Raw genomic sequence first — 15,195 nt, 5'->3', positions numbered from 1 at the left:
TAAGTGTCAGTAAGTCTTTTCTGAAAGTGTTTGTATAGAGTGTAGCCATGTATGGGTGTGAAACATGGATGATAAACACTTTAGACAAGAAGAGAATAGGAGCTTTTGGAATGTGGTGCTACAGAGGAATGCTGAAGATTAGATGGGCAGATCACAAAACTAATGAGGAGGTACTGCATAGAATTGGGGAGAAGAGGAATTTGTGGTACAATCTGACTAGAAGAAGGGATTGGTTGGTAGGACACATCCCGAGGCTTAAAGGGATCACCGGTTTAGTGCTGGAGGGAAGCGTGGAGGGTAAAAATCGTAGAAGGAGACCAGGATATGAATACACTAAGCAGGTTCAGAAGGATGTAGGTTGCACTAGATAGTGGAAGATAAAGATGCTTGCACAGGATCGAGCAGCATGGAGAGCTGCAACAAACCAGTCTCTGCACTGAAGACCACAACAACGACATAATTAAGTTTGTTCGAAACCGACAGTGGCTGAGTCCTACTCCCAATTTTTTAAAAGGGGCTGACCTGTGGTCTTATAGAGCCGCACGGGACTACTCTCTGCGCTAGCGAGTCTCGATAATTATGAGCTAGGAAAGGAGCTAATCCGGTGACGTGTTCAAAGCAAATTGGAACTGAAATTCGTCAGCACCTTTCACCTTGATACCTTTAAGTAATTTTAATTATGCTTATCCATTACGCATATTTTAGAACCGTGACTGTATATTGAATGTAAATAAGTTATACAAAATTGCAACCAGCCCCTTTTTTGAATAATTATGTCTTATTCGATGGACCGGTTTGCGAACCTTTTCAGGTTCATCTTCAGATGGTTTCAGGAAGTTACATCATTATTCCTAGCATAATGCTGGGTGCTGGCTCTATGACAAAAAGATGGAACACACTAAAATGTATCGCCACGACTATAGCTTATCTGTCGATATGGATGTAAATTTAGTTTTTTACTTACTGCGACAGTATAGGTGGCTTTTTTCAGTTAGTGTCCACCTGTCTACCTCCATTTTGATGTCCACTTGTTGTATCACTAGAGACTTATTAATATAGTTTGTGTGAAAGTGTGTGTAGTGGAAGTGTGTGTACTGATACAACAACTGGACATCAAAATGGAGGCAGACTGATGGACGCTCATCACCGTGATGAGTGTTCTGCCTAAAGCCAGGTTTCCACATGGTAGTTCTCCAGGTTGTCCGGTCTTCTGCCATCCTCTTCAGGTCTGCATAATTTCCTTTTCCCTTTATGTCGTCTATCACCTCGTATCACCTTCTTCCTCTCAGTCTTCTCCCACAAAGCAATCCTTCCAAAGCATCTACTACCAAGCACTCCCTTCTCAGTGAATGTCCCTACCAGTTCTTTTTCCTTTCTCTTACAACCTTCAGCAGACATCTTCTCTCTCCAACCCTTTCCAATACTCTTTCATTACTCACTCTTCCCATCCAGCTTATTCTCTCCATTCTCCTCCACATCCCCATCTCAAATACTTCTAACCTTTTTTCATCCTCTCGTCTCAGTGTCCATGTTTCTGCCCCATATGGTGCCACACTCCAGACAAAACATTTGCCAAGCCTTTTCCTTAGTCCTTTATCTAATTTGCCACATGAGAGTCTCCTCTTTCTGTTGAATGCCTCCTTCGCTATGGCAATTCGAGTTTTCACCTCCTGGTGACATCTCAATTCTTCAGTTATTGTGCTTCCGAGATATTTAAATTCACTTACTTGTCTAATGGTAGATTGTCCTATTTTAATATTGGACAGTCTGCGTCTTGTACTGATGACATTACTCTTTGCCTTTGCTGTGTTTATTTGCATCCCATATTCCACACAAGCTTCATTCAGATCTTTGAGCATGTTATTCACTGCCCGCTCACTTTCTGCCACTAATACCATGTCATCAGCAAATCTTATACGTTCTATTCTATTTCCACCAACACATATTCCTCTTTTCCCATCTAAACGTTTCGCAATAATCTCTTCAAGGTATACGTTAAACAACAGTGGGGAAAGGCAACAACCTTGTCCTAACACCTCGTCCAATGCTGCTTCCTTCTGACATTTCATTTCCAACCTTTATCCTTACTTTCTAGTGTAAATATAGATTCTGTATCAGTCGTCTCTCTTTCCAATCTACTCCTTTCCTCTTCAAGATATCCATCAGCTTGTTCCACTGAACTCTGTCAAAAGCCTTTTATAAATCTATAAAAACAGCAAAGATTTCTCTACCCTTTTCCATATATCTTTCCCCTATAGTTCTTATCAGGCCAATAGCATCTCTTGTTCCTTTTCCTCTTGTAAATCCGAAATGTTCCTCCGCAATCCCTCTATCCAGCTTGCCATATAACGTTCTATTCAACACTCTGAGCAAGACTTTAGCTGCATGCGATGGTGCGGTGCTCTTCACATATTTTAGTATTTCTCTTTTCCTCTACTGGTATCATAACTGTGGCAGCGAACTCCTCAGGCCATTCCCCTTTGTCATATATCTCGTTACAGAGGTAGACTATTTCTTTTCTTGCCTTGTTTCTCAGACACTAACCGAAAAAAGCCGGCTATGCTGTCTCAGTAAGTAAAAAATAAATTTAATCCATATCGACAGATAATTCCAATCCCAAAGAAAGCAAGCGTTGACAGATGTGAAAATTACCGAACTATCAGTTTAATAAGTCACGGCTGCAAAATACTAACGCGAATTCTTTACAGACGAATGGAAAAACAGGTAGAAGTTGACCTCGGGGAAGATCAGTCTGGATTCCGTAGAAATATGGGAACTCGTGAGGCAATACTGACTCTACGACTTATTTTAGAAGCTAGATTAAGAAAAGGCAAACCTACGTTTCTAGCATTTGTAGACTTAGAGAAAGCTTTTGACAATGTTAACTGGAATACTCTCTTTCAAATTCTGAAGGTGGCAGGGATAAAAGACAGGGAGCGAAAGGCTATTTACAGTTTGTACAGAAACCAGATGGCAGTTATAAGAGTCGAGCAGCATGAAAGGGAAGCAGTGGTTGGGAAGAGAGTAAGACAGGGTTGTAGCCTCTCCCCGATGTTATTCAATCTGTATATTGAGCAAGCAGTGAAGGAAACAAAAGAAAAATTCGGAGTAGGTATTAAAATCCATGGAGATGAAATAAAAACTTTGAGGTTCGCCGATGACATTGTAATTCTGTCAGAGACAGCAAAGGACTTGCAAGACCAGTTGAACGGAATGGACAGTGTCTTGAAAGGAGGATATATGATGAACATCAACAAAAGCAAAACGAGGATAATGGAATGTGGTCTAGTTAAGTCGGATGATGCTGACGGAATTAGATTAGGAAATGAGACACTTAAAGTAGTAAAGGAGTTTTGCTATCTGGGGAGCAAAATAACTGATGATGGTCGAAGTAGAGAGGATATAAAATGTAGACTGGCAATGGGAAGGAAAGCGTTTCTGAAGAAGAGAAATTTGTTAACATCAAGTATAGATTCAAGTGTCAGGAAGTCGTTTCTGAAAGTATTTGTGTGGAGTGTAGCCATGTATGGAAGTGAAATAGAAGCTTTCGAAATGTGGTGCTACAGAAGAATGCTGAAGATTAAATGGGTAGATCACATAACTAATGAGGAGGTATTGAATAGAATTGGGGAGAAGAGAAGTTTGTGGCACAACTTGACTAGAAGAAGGGATCGCTTGGTAGGACATATTCCGAGGCCTGAAGGGATCACCATCTTAGTATTGGAGGGCATCGTGGAGGGTAAAAATCGTAGAGGGACACCAATAAATAAATAGAACAAGAAGATTCAGAAGGATGTTGGTTGCAGTAGGTACTGGGAGATGAAGAAGCTTGCACAGGATAGAGTAGCATGGAGAGCTGCATCAAACCAGTCTCAGGACTGAAGACCACAACAACGACATCGACAGATAAGCTATAGTCATGGCGATACATTTAAGTGTGTTCCATCATAGAGCATTATGCTAGCAATAATGATGTAACTTCCTGAAACCATCTGAAGATGAATCTGAAAAGGTTCGAAAAGCGGTTCATGGAATAAAACATAATTATTCAGAAAAGTGACTGGTTGCAGTTTTGCAATTTTAATTGTTTTTCAATGTCTCCTCTACTTTTGTGTGGTGGTGGAGGTAGGGGTAGGGGGATAGGGGGAGGGGAGGGTGTTCGTGACCTCTATGACATCCCCGTCGCATCCGATCCGCGCCTGTCGATGATCGATCAAACGCTTTCCCCTGCTGGCGGCGGCTGCGCTCCCGGCGACAGGAAGCGCAGTGGGGGCGCAGCGGCGGCAGAGAGCAGGCGCTCCGACCGAAATAGCAGCAGCAGCGGCAGCAGCAGCGGCAGAGCCAAGCTGTGGCGCAGGGCGGGCCGCGTGACGTCACGGCTGGTGCAGCGCGGCGCGCCGCCGCCCGGCCAGTCTGGCGCGCGCCGGCCCCGCGGCAGCAGCAGCAGACAGAAGACAGCAGAGGCAGCAGACAGCGGCTGCAGCATGGCGCTGTTCGCGGCGCGGGTTCCCAGGTGAGAGGCCGGAAGCCCTGCACCCCGCCCTGCTATTGATCAGCGCCCACGTGCCCGGCGCCCCCTGGCGTAGCGGCGAGAGCAACAGGCGAGCCGACCCCGGCTCCGCCGCTTCCGTTCGAGGACGGCGCCGCGATTCGCCGGTAGTCGCGCGGGCAACCGGCCTCGCGACTGCTGTAATTGAGTGCTAAACGTGCCAAACGATCCAATTTGCTCCCAGTTTAGAGGCCGCTCCTGAAAGAGGAGGCTCCCTTCCCGAACCGTCTGCAAATGCGCGTGTCGGCGTATACATTGTACCGCGTGACAACTGCTCTTTCCATTCTAGCTATTTATATTTTATGGAGTGTGGGGTGCAAAACACGACGTTCTAACAGTGGTGCATATATTGGCCAATTAGCGCGCGTGTGCAGATGCGTGTGCGTACTCACTCGTCAGTTTACAAGTCACAAGTAGCGTCTCAAGTGTCGAGACTACGTATTCAGAATTCGTGGTTCCACTCGAGTTCGATGCCAACACCTTTTTCTACCTTTCACCAATTGCGACATAATCGCGAATACAAACAGTGATCCAATACTGTAAAATGCTTTTTTATTCCAGTCTCTGATCACAATATCAGTTCTTTATAGACGATGACTGATTCCGGTCCGTAATGACCATCCTCAGGTCTTTTTTATACCATGTCCTAAAGTGATACAGCCACAATGGCATCGGCAAAACATACAAATATAATCAGCACAGCATCGTCACATAAATCTAAAATAAGGTGTAGACTAGGCCACATCGTCCACATAGTGATTATTGCAACTAGCCAGTTGCAACTAGCCATTGCAATAATCATTATGTGGACGATGTGGCCTAGTCTACACCTTATTTTAGATTTATGTGACGATGCTGTGCTGATTATATTTGTATGTTTTGACGATGCCATTATCGCTGTATCACTTTAGGACATGTTATAAAAAAGACCTGAGGATGGTCATTACGGACCGAAACCGGTCATCGTCTAAAGAACTGATATTGTGATCAGAGACTGGAATAAAAAAGCATCTTTTTCTACCGTTTACCACCATGTCCATCTCTAGTAGCGCTTTGTGCATGTGAGCAATACCAAGTCGCATTACGGATTCCATATTACAAGTACACGCTAAAGTTATTTGACAGAGTAAGTAAAATCCGCAGTAAGACTAATGCTAGTAAAATACTGTGCTGGACTCCATAGCCTCAATAAATTTGAAAAAGGACGTTATTCCACCAAGCTGTGTTTAAAATTATTTTATTTGCATTACTAGTTTCGGGTACTGCCCACTCTCAAGCAGCAGATGTGGATACATCGTCCTCGGTTCATCAAAAAATCACATCCAGTGCGTATTTGTGCACAGCAGGGTCTCCGAAGGCCCTCATGTTGTAATGTTTACTACAAATCACTCTACACACACTTGTGCACTAATATGCATGGCACCTGATTTTTTGACGAAACGAAGACGATGTCTCCTCGTCTGTTGCTGTAGATGCTTTTTGAGAATGGTCAGTTCTCGAAACTAGTGGTGCAGATAAAATAATGTGGAACGCAGACTGTTGGAATAATGTTCTTCTTGAAAAGAATAACATTTGCTTGACGCCCGGTTTGGTTTCTTTTATTATTATTTGTAGTAGTGAACAAAAATGAGTATAATGGCTCTTTGTCTGTCCGTCTAGTCTGAGCCTAACTGTTTGTATGTCGTTGCGTGAGTTACGTTTTAAAATAGTATGTAATAATTTTCAAACGATATGTCAATATGCCAACAGAGCGTGTTCATTGCAGTTAACGTTCGTTTAAGTCATTACTAGTCCTGAAGCCCGTTTCAAATTAAAACCAAATGCAGCTATCGAAGGGCGCGCTAAATCGATTGTTACCAATAATGGCGAAAGAAAAATGTTTGTTTTCTTGTAAGTGGATCACATCATTTTAAAATAGCGCTATATAATGATTTGTTACTGACAGACGTCCGTGGGTGAATGAATAGGCCTAGTCAATGCGTAATTAAAAACTGTCGGCTTCCTTGCGGTTAGCAATGAATGCGAGAACAACCGTCTAACAATCGCCAAAAAATGCTCATAATGGCTTAGTCAAAGACAATCTGCCAGACAACAATTTTTTGGCCACATGTAAGTGTTATGCGATGGAATGAAACAAAACACGGTCGGAAGCATCTGTGCGATGACTATTTCCAAGCTTTACACTGCAACGGGGCAAATATTTGTTAATACTACCCCCCCACCCCCACCCCAATGTGTAATGACCTGGCTGTGGCAAACTGTGTACCGAGTTCGACCCACTGAATAAAGATAACGTGTATAAACTTTCTGAAACTAATAGGTTCCTCTCCTCGGGCATCGTCCGGTCACGACCTCCGACATCTTTTTGGCACATTGCAGTGAGTCAAGTAGAATAGAGAGCGCCAATGTTGCTCTTGCCTTTACACGTTTCTTATCCCTTGTTAGCCCGCCCAGAGACGTACGTCACTACGGCGGTACGTCGCAAACCGAGTTTATGAGGAGTCTTTTCTCAGGAAGAGGTGACGGTGAACGGGAGCCTGCCGCTGCTTCATTCAGAACCAACTTCTAACCCACCCGCGTAACCGGCTCCAGCAAGGAGCCAGGGAAAGTGTGATGCCAGTGATGAAAGACAGTCAGCTTCGAAATTTTTCAGGTGACGTGAGGGAATCTCAGACATCCTAATCGACAGCGCTCGGACGAAATTTCATGAGAAATTAATTAAAAAAAAAACTGTGAAGAAGCTATCCTCAGGGAGGTGCAGAATTTGCCGTCATCTAGAAGCCGTTTCCAGAAATTTGGGGATGAAATGAAACACAGCACGGTCAGAAGTATCCGGTGCGATGACTATTTCGAAACTTTTGCTTTCGATAATGCGACGGGACGAAATTTGTTAATGCTGGCGTCCCCTGCAACGTGCAACGACCTGGCTATGGCAGATTGTCTGCCGTGATTAAAAACTGGCTGCAATTACAAATTTCGAACGAGTCAATCGCTTATACTTCAGTTATTACATACTAACAATACTATTTGCTTTAATGTGAAATATTACTGGCACGAATAAACTGCTATTGTTAAGTCTTCTGGCAATAATACTGATGGTTCCTACCAACAACTACCGAACACGACCAGTAACAATCGTTGTACCTTCCTCAAAAACAATTACCAGATCCAACAGTTCTATGTTTTTCTTATTTTTTCTCACGCCGGGCGAAATATTTGATTAACATGATGTGCTAAATATAACACACTAGGGGTTATCAGTCAGAGAAAAGCAGATATCCTTCAAACATTCTTCCTAGCAGACGGACTTAAAGATTACAGCAACAGGTGGCTCCCGCTTTGCAGACCTTGCCTAAGGTATTCAATACCTACGTAGGTCGCTTTCGTTTACATCAGTGCCTCCGATTCTACAGAGAACGCGGCGGGAATTCGTGGGTTTTGTAACCAACAGCAGGCTGGAAACTTAGGTATCCAACGCAAGTGAATTGTAATGCAGAACTGTCGATGATTTACATAGTTTTTACATAGTTTCGTGAAGATTGTCGAAAACAGCCGATGTAACTTTTGTAGGGAAATTTCTTTTCGCTTAAATCTACACTGCTCATAGAAGAAAATTTTAACGCCGCGGGCGCGTATATAGTTTCCGTGCACTAACTTACCTAAAGAGCTCCACTATACGCAGAACTCTAGGAGCGGATGTTTTCATCACCTAACTGGAGTTTTCCTTTCTTTCTTTCGGCATAGTCTTTGACTGAATTTCCGTATAAATAAATTTTTTTGCTGTTCGTCTACATGTTGACGCGCTCTCCATCACATTTTTCTTGTCGAGAAAGACCACTTTTCACCAGGTGAATACAGCATTCATTACCAGTTAAGGTAGTCACGACGCTTTAGTAGAATGCTGCAATCTCCAAGTGCCTAAACAAGTCTTTTACGTTAAACTCCATATATCCAAAGCACACACCTTGCTTTCAAAAGTGATCTTTTTGCTTGATGGGTCACTTAGATAATGTGACGACATAATTCCACCTCTACCCAATAATATAGAATCATCTAAGTCAATATTTTGAGTCAGTGCTTATTTCGACAACAAATTTTAGGTAACATCATCTCCTTGCGTTTACTGCAGATGGCGTAAGGATTTTACTAAATAGTAGTTGTGAAAACAAGCACTGTTTCGACACAGGCATGTAGATATTACCATTCCTTAAGGAATCGAACCCTCATGTATACAACAGTTAATATGTTAAATATTTTATGTCAAGCATGTGAGGCAGAAAAGTTTAAAAAAAAAGGTTTGAAATTATATTTAAAGATTTTTGAAAGCCGCCAAGAGCTCTCATTATCAAATACTGGATGACGTAATACCTGTAAGCTCTCCGTTTCAAGCAAACACTAGTTTTTCATGCATGTTATTGTTTATGACGTCCTATCTCCTGAGCTATGTATCGTACAATGATATAATTTTGCAGATACATTCAGTGGTATGTGTGCGTACTGTGTGTACAATATGTTACTAATAGAGTTAGTAGTAAAGAAGTAATAAATTGAAACGTCGTTCCTGATGCTGAAGATTTACTGCTCGGACAGCCAATGAGGAAAAGTTTGATAAAGGTTTGAAATTGCGTGTAGAGTTTGTTGGGAGTCGATAAGGCCTTTCATTCTTAAATATCGGACGAATATAATCTCTTAATTCGCGCGTCGAGAGCCTTTTTAGTGCATTACGTATGTTACTTTATTAAACCTTTAACATAACACTGTACTCCATAATGAGTGGATGATGATAGTACCTTAAATTCAGCCAGTAATTACGTAAACGAAACACTGAAGACATTAGGAAAAGCATGGATTTCTACTCACCGTAAAGATAACCCGTCGTGTTGCAGACAGACACAACGAAAACACTGTTGCACATTCTGGGCCTTGAGCGAAAACCTTCTGTAGCAAAGAAAACCTATACACATTCTCACAGGCATACATAACCACTGCCACCGGCAGCTCCAACTGAATGTGTAGTGGTGGCAATGATATGTTTTCACGAGCTACCATTTAGTCAAACTTTTATTTCTGACATAGCGAGATTTTCAGGTCACGAATACAGAAGTTACAAAAGAAACATGTGTAGCTCATGCAGTCTTATTGCATTTCCAATAATATAGCAATTACTTTTCTATTACTTGATTTTTCCAACTCTGCTTGGTAGAACAACTTTATATCATTAAATAAAAGGCACTAAACTGTGATAATATCTCATTTTACTAAGGTTTGAAGCTCCTCTTTTCGTAGTAGCTGATTAAGACACCAGCCAGGGACACGAAACAGGACGGAAAATGTAAGTACAGAAACTTACATAACCTCTACCCTCGAATCAACTCTCTACAAATATGCAATAATTTTCTTCAAGGCTAGTATTCAGATGACATGCTGTCAAAAGAACGACGAAAACGAGCACTAAAATCGGTGTACAATAATACAGTTCAATTAGCGATGTAATTTTGAGGTGAGTGTCCAAACAAAACGAAGCAAATTGCAAATACTGTATTTCTTAGGCCTACAATAGTTAAATTATTACAAATGTGACCTTGTACTTTACAGAAACCAAGATTTAACCTACAGAAGATGACACATTGGTGTGAAAACATGTCTGGGAAAATATAAAAATAAGCTAATTGTGTTTGCATAAGGCTGATTTCCAAAACAACCCAGTGATAATATCTTGCAAGCCAAAAATTGGTTACCTAAATAAACTGATACTGCAGGACATTCACATTCTTTGTTCCTCATTTGCAAAAATTACGCGAATAAATACAGCAGTCAGCCACATTTTCTGTCGCTTTATTTATGCGTTTCGGGTCTTCGCCCATCTTCATTTATGTCTTCCACAATATAACATTTTTGCAGACTGCATTTGGAGCACAGTAACTGTCTTTTTCCCTGGCTTCTTTCGAAGCAAGAATAAAAGGTCTCAACGCCTATAGGAACCGTAGTGCTGACGACGAAACGATAGAAAAAAGCCGCAACACTAAGAAGGAGTTGGGCCACTTAGATAATGTCACGACATAATTCCATCTAGAAGATGGTGTCTATTCAAATTTGGCGCCAGACGCATAAGAGTGGCGCTAGAAGCGCCATTATGAGGATGCCGATCAGATCTGCTTTAAATATACGCTGTAACCTTCGTGAGCATTAGTTACCCTTGAGATTTGACGTGGTGAGTTTATACTAGTCAAGAGTGCCTTAAAGGCGACAAAGATGCCATTATCAGGACCTCACTGAGTTTGAACGAGGTCGTGTAACAGGGCTGCAACAAGCTGGATGTTCCTTCTGTGAAACTACAGAAAGACTTGGCAGGAGTGAAGCCACTGGACACGTGTGCCCACGAGAATGTACGGTCGCAAGAAGACCCGGCTACAGGCGGCCACGTGGTAATGCCGAGATGGAAGACCATCGTGTTCGGCGTATGACTGGCGCATCGTACTGCATCTCAAATAAGAATCTGAGCAGCAGTTGGCAGCACAGTGACACAACGAACTGTTACCAATAGGTTACTTCAAGGACAGCTCCGACGTACACACCCTGTAGAGAGTATTCCACTGATTCCAAACCACCACCATTCGTGACTTCAGTGGTGACAAGAGAGAGCCCATTGGAAGGCCGGTGGTCTCAGATGAAAGCTGGTGCCAGTCATTGTCGTGTGTTGGTTGGAAGGGGGCCAGTTGAGGGTTTGCATCCAACATGTCTGTGTGATGGACAGACGCACCTTGGAGCTACAGTCTGGGTGCGATTTTGTATGACGGCAGGATCACTCTCGTGGTTATCCCACAATCGACATGTTGTCTCGGACTGCTCAACCACCAGACCTGTCTCCAATCCAGCACGTATGGGACATCATCGCAGGACAAATCCACAAACAGCCTTAGCCGTCCCTGTAATGGCCGACCAAGTGCAGCAAGCATGGAACTCCACCCCACAAAGTGACAACCGGCAACTGTACAACACAACGCATGCACGTCTGCATGCTTAAATTCAACATTCTGGCGGTTACGCCGGTTATTAACGTACCATAATTTCACAATAGCAATGGCTTATCTCGCGCTTACATTAACGTGTCATCTTCCAGTAAAATGGAAATGAGCGTTTGGCGTCATTGGCCGGGAGTCCCCTTACGGGGCAGGCCCTGTCGCCTTATTGCGTTCGACTCCCCTTTCGGCGACCTGCGCGCCGGATGGGGATGAAATGAATGATGAAGACAACACAACACCCAGTCCCTGAGCGGAGAAAATCTCCGACCCAGCCGGGAATCGGACCCGGGCCCGTAGGACGGCAATCCGTCACGGTGACCACTCAGCTATCGGTTCCAGTGTTAAGTGCTAAAGTATGGTGCCTAGACAAATGTATTCCCGAAATTTCATTGTTGTTGTTGTTGTTGTGGTCTTCAGTCCTGAGACTGGTTTGATGCAGCTCTCCATGCTACTCTATCCTGTGCAAGCTTCTTCATCTCCCAGTACCTACTGCAACCTACATCCTTCTGAATCTGCTTAGTGTATTGATCTCTTGGTCTCCCACTACGATTTTTACCCTCCACGCTGCCCTCCAATACTAAATTGGTGATCCCTTGATGCCTCAGAACATGTCCTACCAACCGATCCCTTCTTCTGGTCAAGTTGTGCCACAAACTCCTCTTCTCCCCAATCCTATTCAGTACCTCCTCATTAGTTATGTGATCTACCCATCTAATCTTCAGCATTCTTCTGTAGCACCACATTTCGAAAGCTTCTATTCTCTTCTTGTCCAAACTATTTACCGTCCATGTTTCACTTCCATACATGGCCACACTCCATACAAATACTTTCAGAAATGACTTCCTGACACTTAAATCTATACTCGATGTTAACAAATTTCTCTTCTTCACAAACGCTTTCCTTGCCATTGCCAGTCTACATTTTATAGCCTCTCTACTTCGACCATCATCAGTTATTTTGCTCCCCAAATAGCAAAACTCCTTTACTACTTTAAGTGTCTCATTTCCTAATCTAATACCCTCAACATCACCCGACTGAAATTTCATTACGCTACCTTAATTATTATTTCGGTGTTACGATTTTTTTCCGTCAACGCATATTTGAATTTTCGATGATTAATTTGTTTAGAATCCCCAAGTTTCATATCAGAAATAATATAATTAGTAATCGTAGTGCACACATCCCTCACGGATTAGGCCATAGGTCTGTTCCGACTGTCGCATACGAGGCAGTACGAGGAGCGATCTATTGTCGTGGGAAACGTGATCAGCATGTCGGCAATGGTGCATCCACATCCAGATGGGTGCTCTGCAAAACACACTTAGTTGCCTAGCAGTGTGTTCATCGAACTACCTTCACAATAATCTCTATTATTCCACTTTCGAAGAGGCCGGGAAAAAAAACACCTATATCTTTCCGTGGGAGCTCTGATTTCCCTTATTTTATTATGATGATCGTTTCTCCCTGAGTAGGACGGCATCAACAAGATATTTTCGCATTCGGAGGAGAAAGTTGGTGATCGAAGTTTCGTGAAAAGATTCCGCAGCAACGAGAAACGCCTTTGTTTTCATGATGTCCACCCAAAGCCCTGTATCATGTCCGTGACACTCTCTCCCCCATTTCTCGCTAATCCAAAACATGCTGCTCTTTTTTTGAACTTTCTCGATGTACTCCGTTAATTCTATCTTGTGAGGATCCGACACCACGCAGCACCACTCCAGAAGAGGACGGACAAGCGTACTGCAGGCAGTCTAGTAGATCTGTTGTATCTTCTAAGTGTCCTGCCAACAAAACACGGTCTTCGGTTCGCCTTCCCCACAACATTTTCGATGTGCTCATTCCATAGTTGTTCGTAATTGTAATTCTTAGGTATTTAATTGAATGTACGGCGTCGATTGATTTCTCGTGTAACCGAAGTACCGGGTGATCAAAAAGTCAGTATAAATTTGAAAACTTAATAAACCACGGAATAATGTAGAAAGAGAGGTAAAAATTGACACACATGCTTGGAATGACATGGGGTTTTATTAGGAAAAAAAAACAAAGTTCGCAAAATGACGCGTGAAAGATCTCTTGCGCGCGTCGTTTGGTGATGATCATGTGCTCAGCCGCCACTTTCGTCATGCTTGGCCTACCAGGTCCCCAGACCTCAGTCCGTGCGATTATTGGCTTTGGGATTACCTGAAGTCGCAAGTGTATCGTGATCGACCGACATCTCTAGGGATGCTGAAAGACAACATCCGACGCCAGTGTCTCACCATAACTCCGGACATGCTTTACATTGCTGTTCACAACATTATTCCTCGACTACAGCTATTGTTGAGGAATGATGGTGGACATATTGAACATTTCCTGTAAAGAACATCATCTTTGCTTTGTCTTACTTTGTTATGATAATTATTGCTATTCTGATCAGATGAAGCGCCATCTGTCGGGCATTTTTTGAACTTTTGCATTTTTTTTTTTTTACGAGTGTCTTTCCTAAATCTTTTAGCAGTTTGTTTTGATCTTCTGATGACGTTACTAGACGATAAACGACAGCGTCATTTGCAAACTACCTGAGACGGCTGCTTCACCAGTTATTACCAGTAGATGAATCCCGGTGACGTCACTTCTTCTATATTGCAGCAGCTCCTCGTGTAGAAAACCCTGTCCCAGACTACCTTACCTCAAAATAGTTCGAGAAGGCGCCTTGAATCGAATCCGGTTCCTTCGGCACCGAAGCCACGCTAACAATTCTGCCATTCGTAAATAAATATTAACCCTTAAACATGCAAATTATCCTGCAAATGTAGTAACTACAAGCGATTTCTTATTTGATCAGCCGGCCGGGGTGGCCGAGCGGTTCTAGACGCTACAGTCCGCGCGGTTTAAGTAGTTCTAAGTTCTAGGGGACTGATGACCTCAGAAGTTAAGTCCCACAGTGCTCACAGCCATTTTTTTATTTGATCAAAATTACAGAATTTATCACTGAATTCTGGGCATACAGCACGGTCACAAAGCGAGGCCTTGCGCAGATACTGCGAGCGGGACATCCCTGTCTGGACGCGTTATCGAGTGAGCAAAGAGCTTAGGAACACAGCCCCTTACTGTTTCGCGTAGTGTGGCAGGGACAAGACCGTCTTATCGGGAGCGCTATCTTATCTTCACGAATTTCTATCCCGATAAAGGCTTCCCCTCGGGGTGTGCTGGCTGCTGGCCGAGGTGCGTATCTGCGTAGCCCAAAAAGACGCCGTTCTTATCATTTCAAGTGCGAAGCCTTACTGCTGGCGTGTTCCACTGGATAAAACTTTTGCACGTGCACGAAATCAGGTGACATCCGAAATGAATGTATAAAACACGATGATCTATTCGGTAAGGTGGCGCTTTCATTTTCCATCATTCGATTACCAGCCCAGTTTCCTTATTCGAAAGCGAGAGTTAATGTACGTCTGTCAAAAGAATTTCAGTTGGTGCTGTTTGTCTCAAATTTGCACGTGTACCACTTTGCAGACGGCTGGTCACAAATCAGATCAACATTTCTCGTTTTACGTCTCAGTGATTCTACACTCCTGGAAATGGAAAAAAGAACACATTGACACCGGTGTGTCAGACCCACCATACTTGCTCCGGACACTGCGAGAG

At 43.1% G+C, this 15,195-nt stretch overlaps 1 protein-coding gene across 1 annotated transcript in view; it reads left to right on the top strand.

Annotated features, from left to right (window-relative positions):
• Positions 1-4,427: 4,427 nt before the first annotated feature.
• Positions 4,428-15,195, top strand: part of LOC126253696 (uncharacterized) — a 212,780-nt gene continuing 202,012 nt past the window's right edge. The window contains exon 1 of the mRNA XM_049955223.1: positions 4,428-4,513. Coding sequence (XP_049811180.1) covers positions 4,485-4,513 — 29 coding nt within the window. The 5' untranslated portion in view covers positions 4,428-4,484. The remainder of the gene's footprint in view (positions 4,514-15,195) is intronic.

The sequence above is a fragment of the Schistocerca nitens genome, chromosome 4, assembly GCF_023898315.1.
Source record: "Schistocerca nitens isolate TAMUIC-IGC-003100 chromosome 4, iqSchNite1.1, whole genome shotgun sequence".
In the NCBI taxonomy this organism is placed as follows: Eukaryota; Metazoa; Arthropoda; class Insecta; order Orthoptera; family Acrididae; genus Schistocerca; species Schistocerca nitens.
The sequence above is the reverse complement of the archived record's forward strand: the minus strand, read 5'-3'. Positions and strand labels throughout refer to the sequence as shown.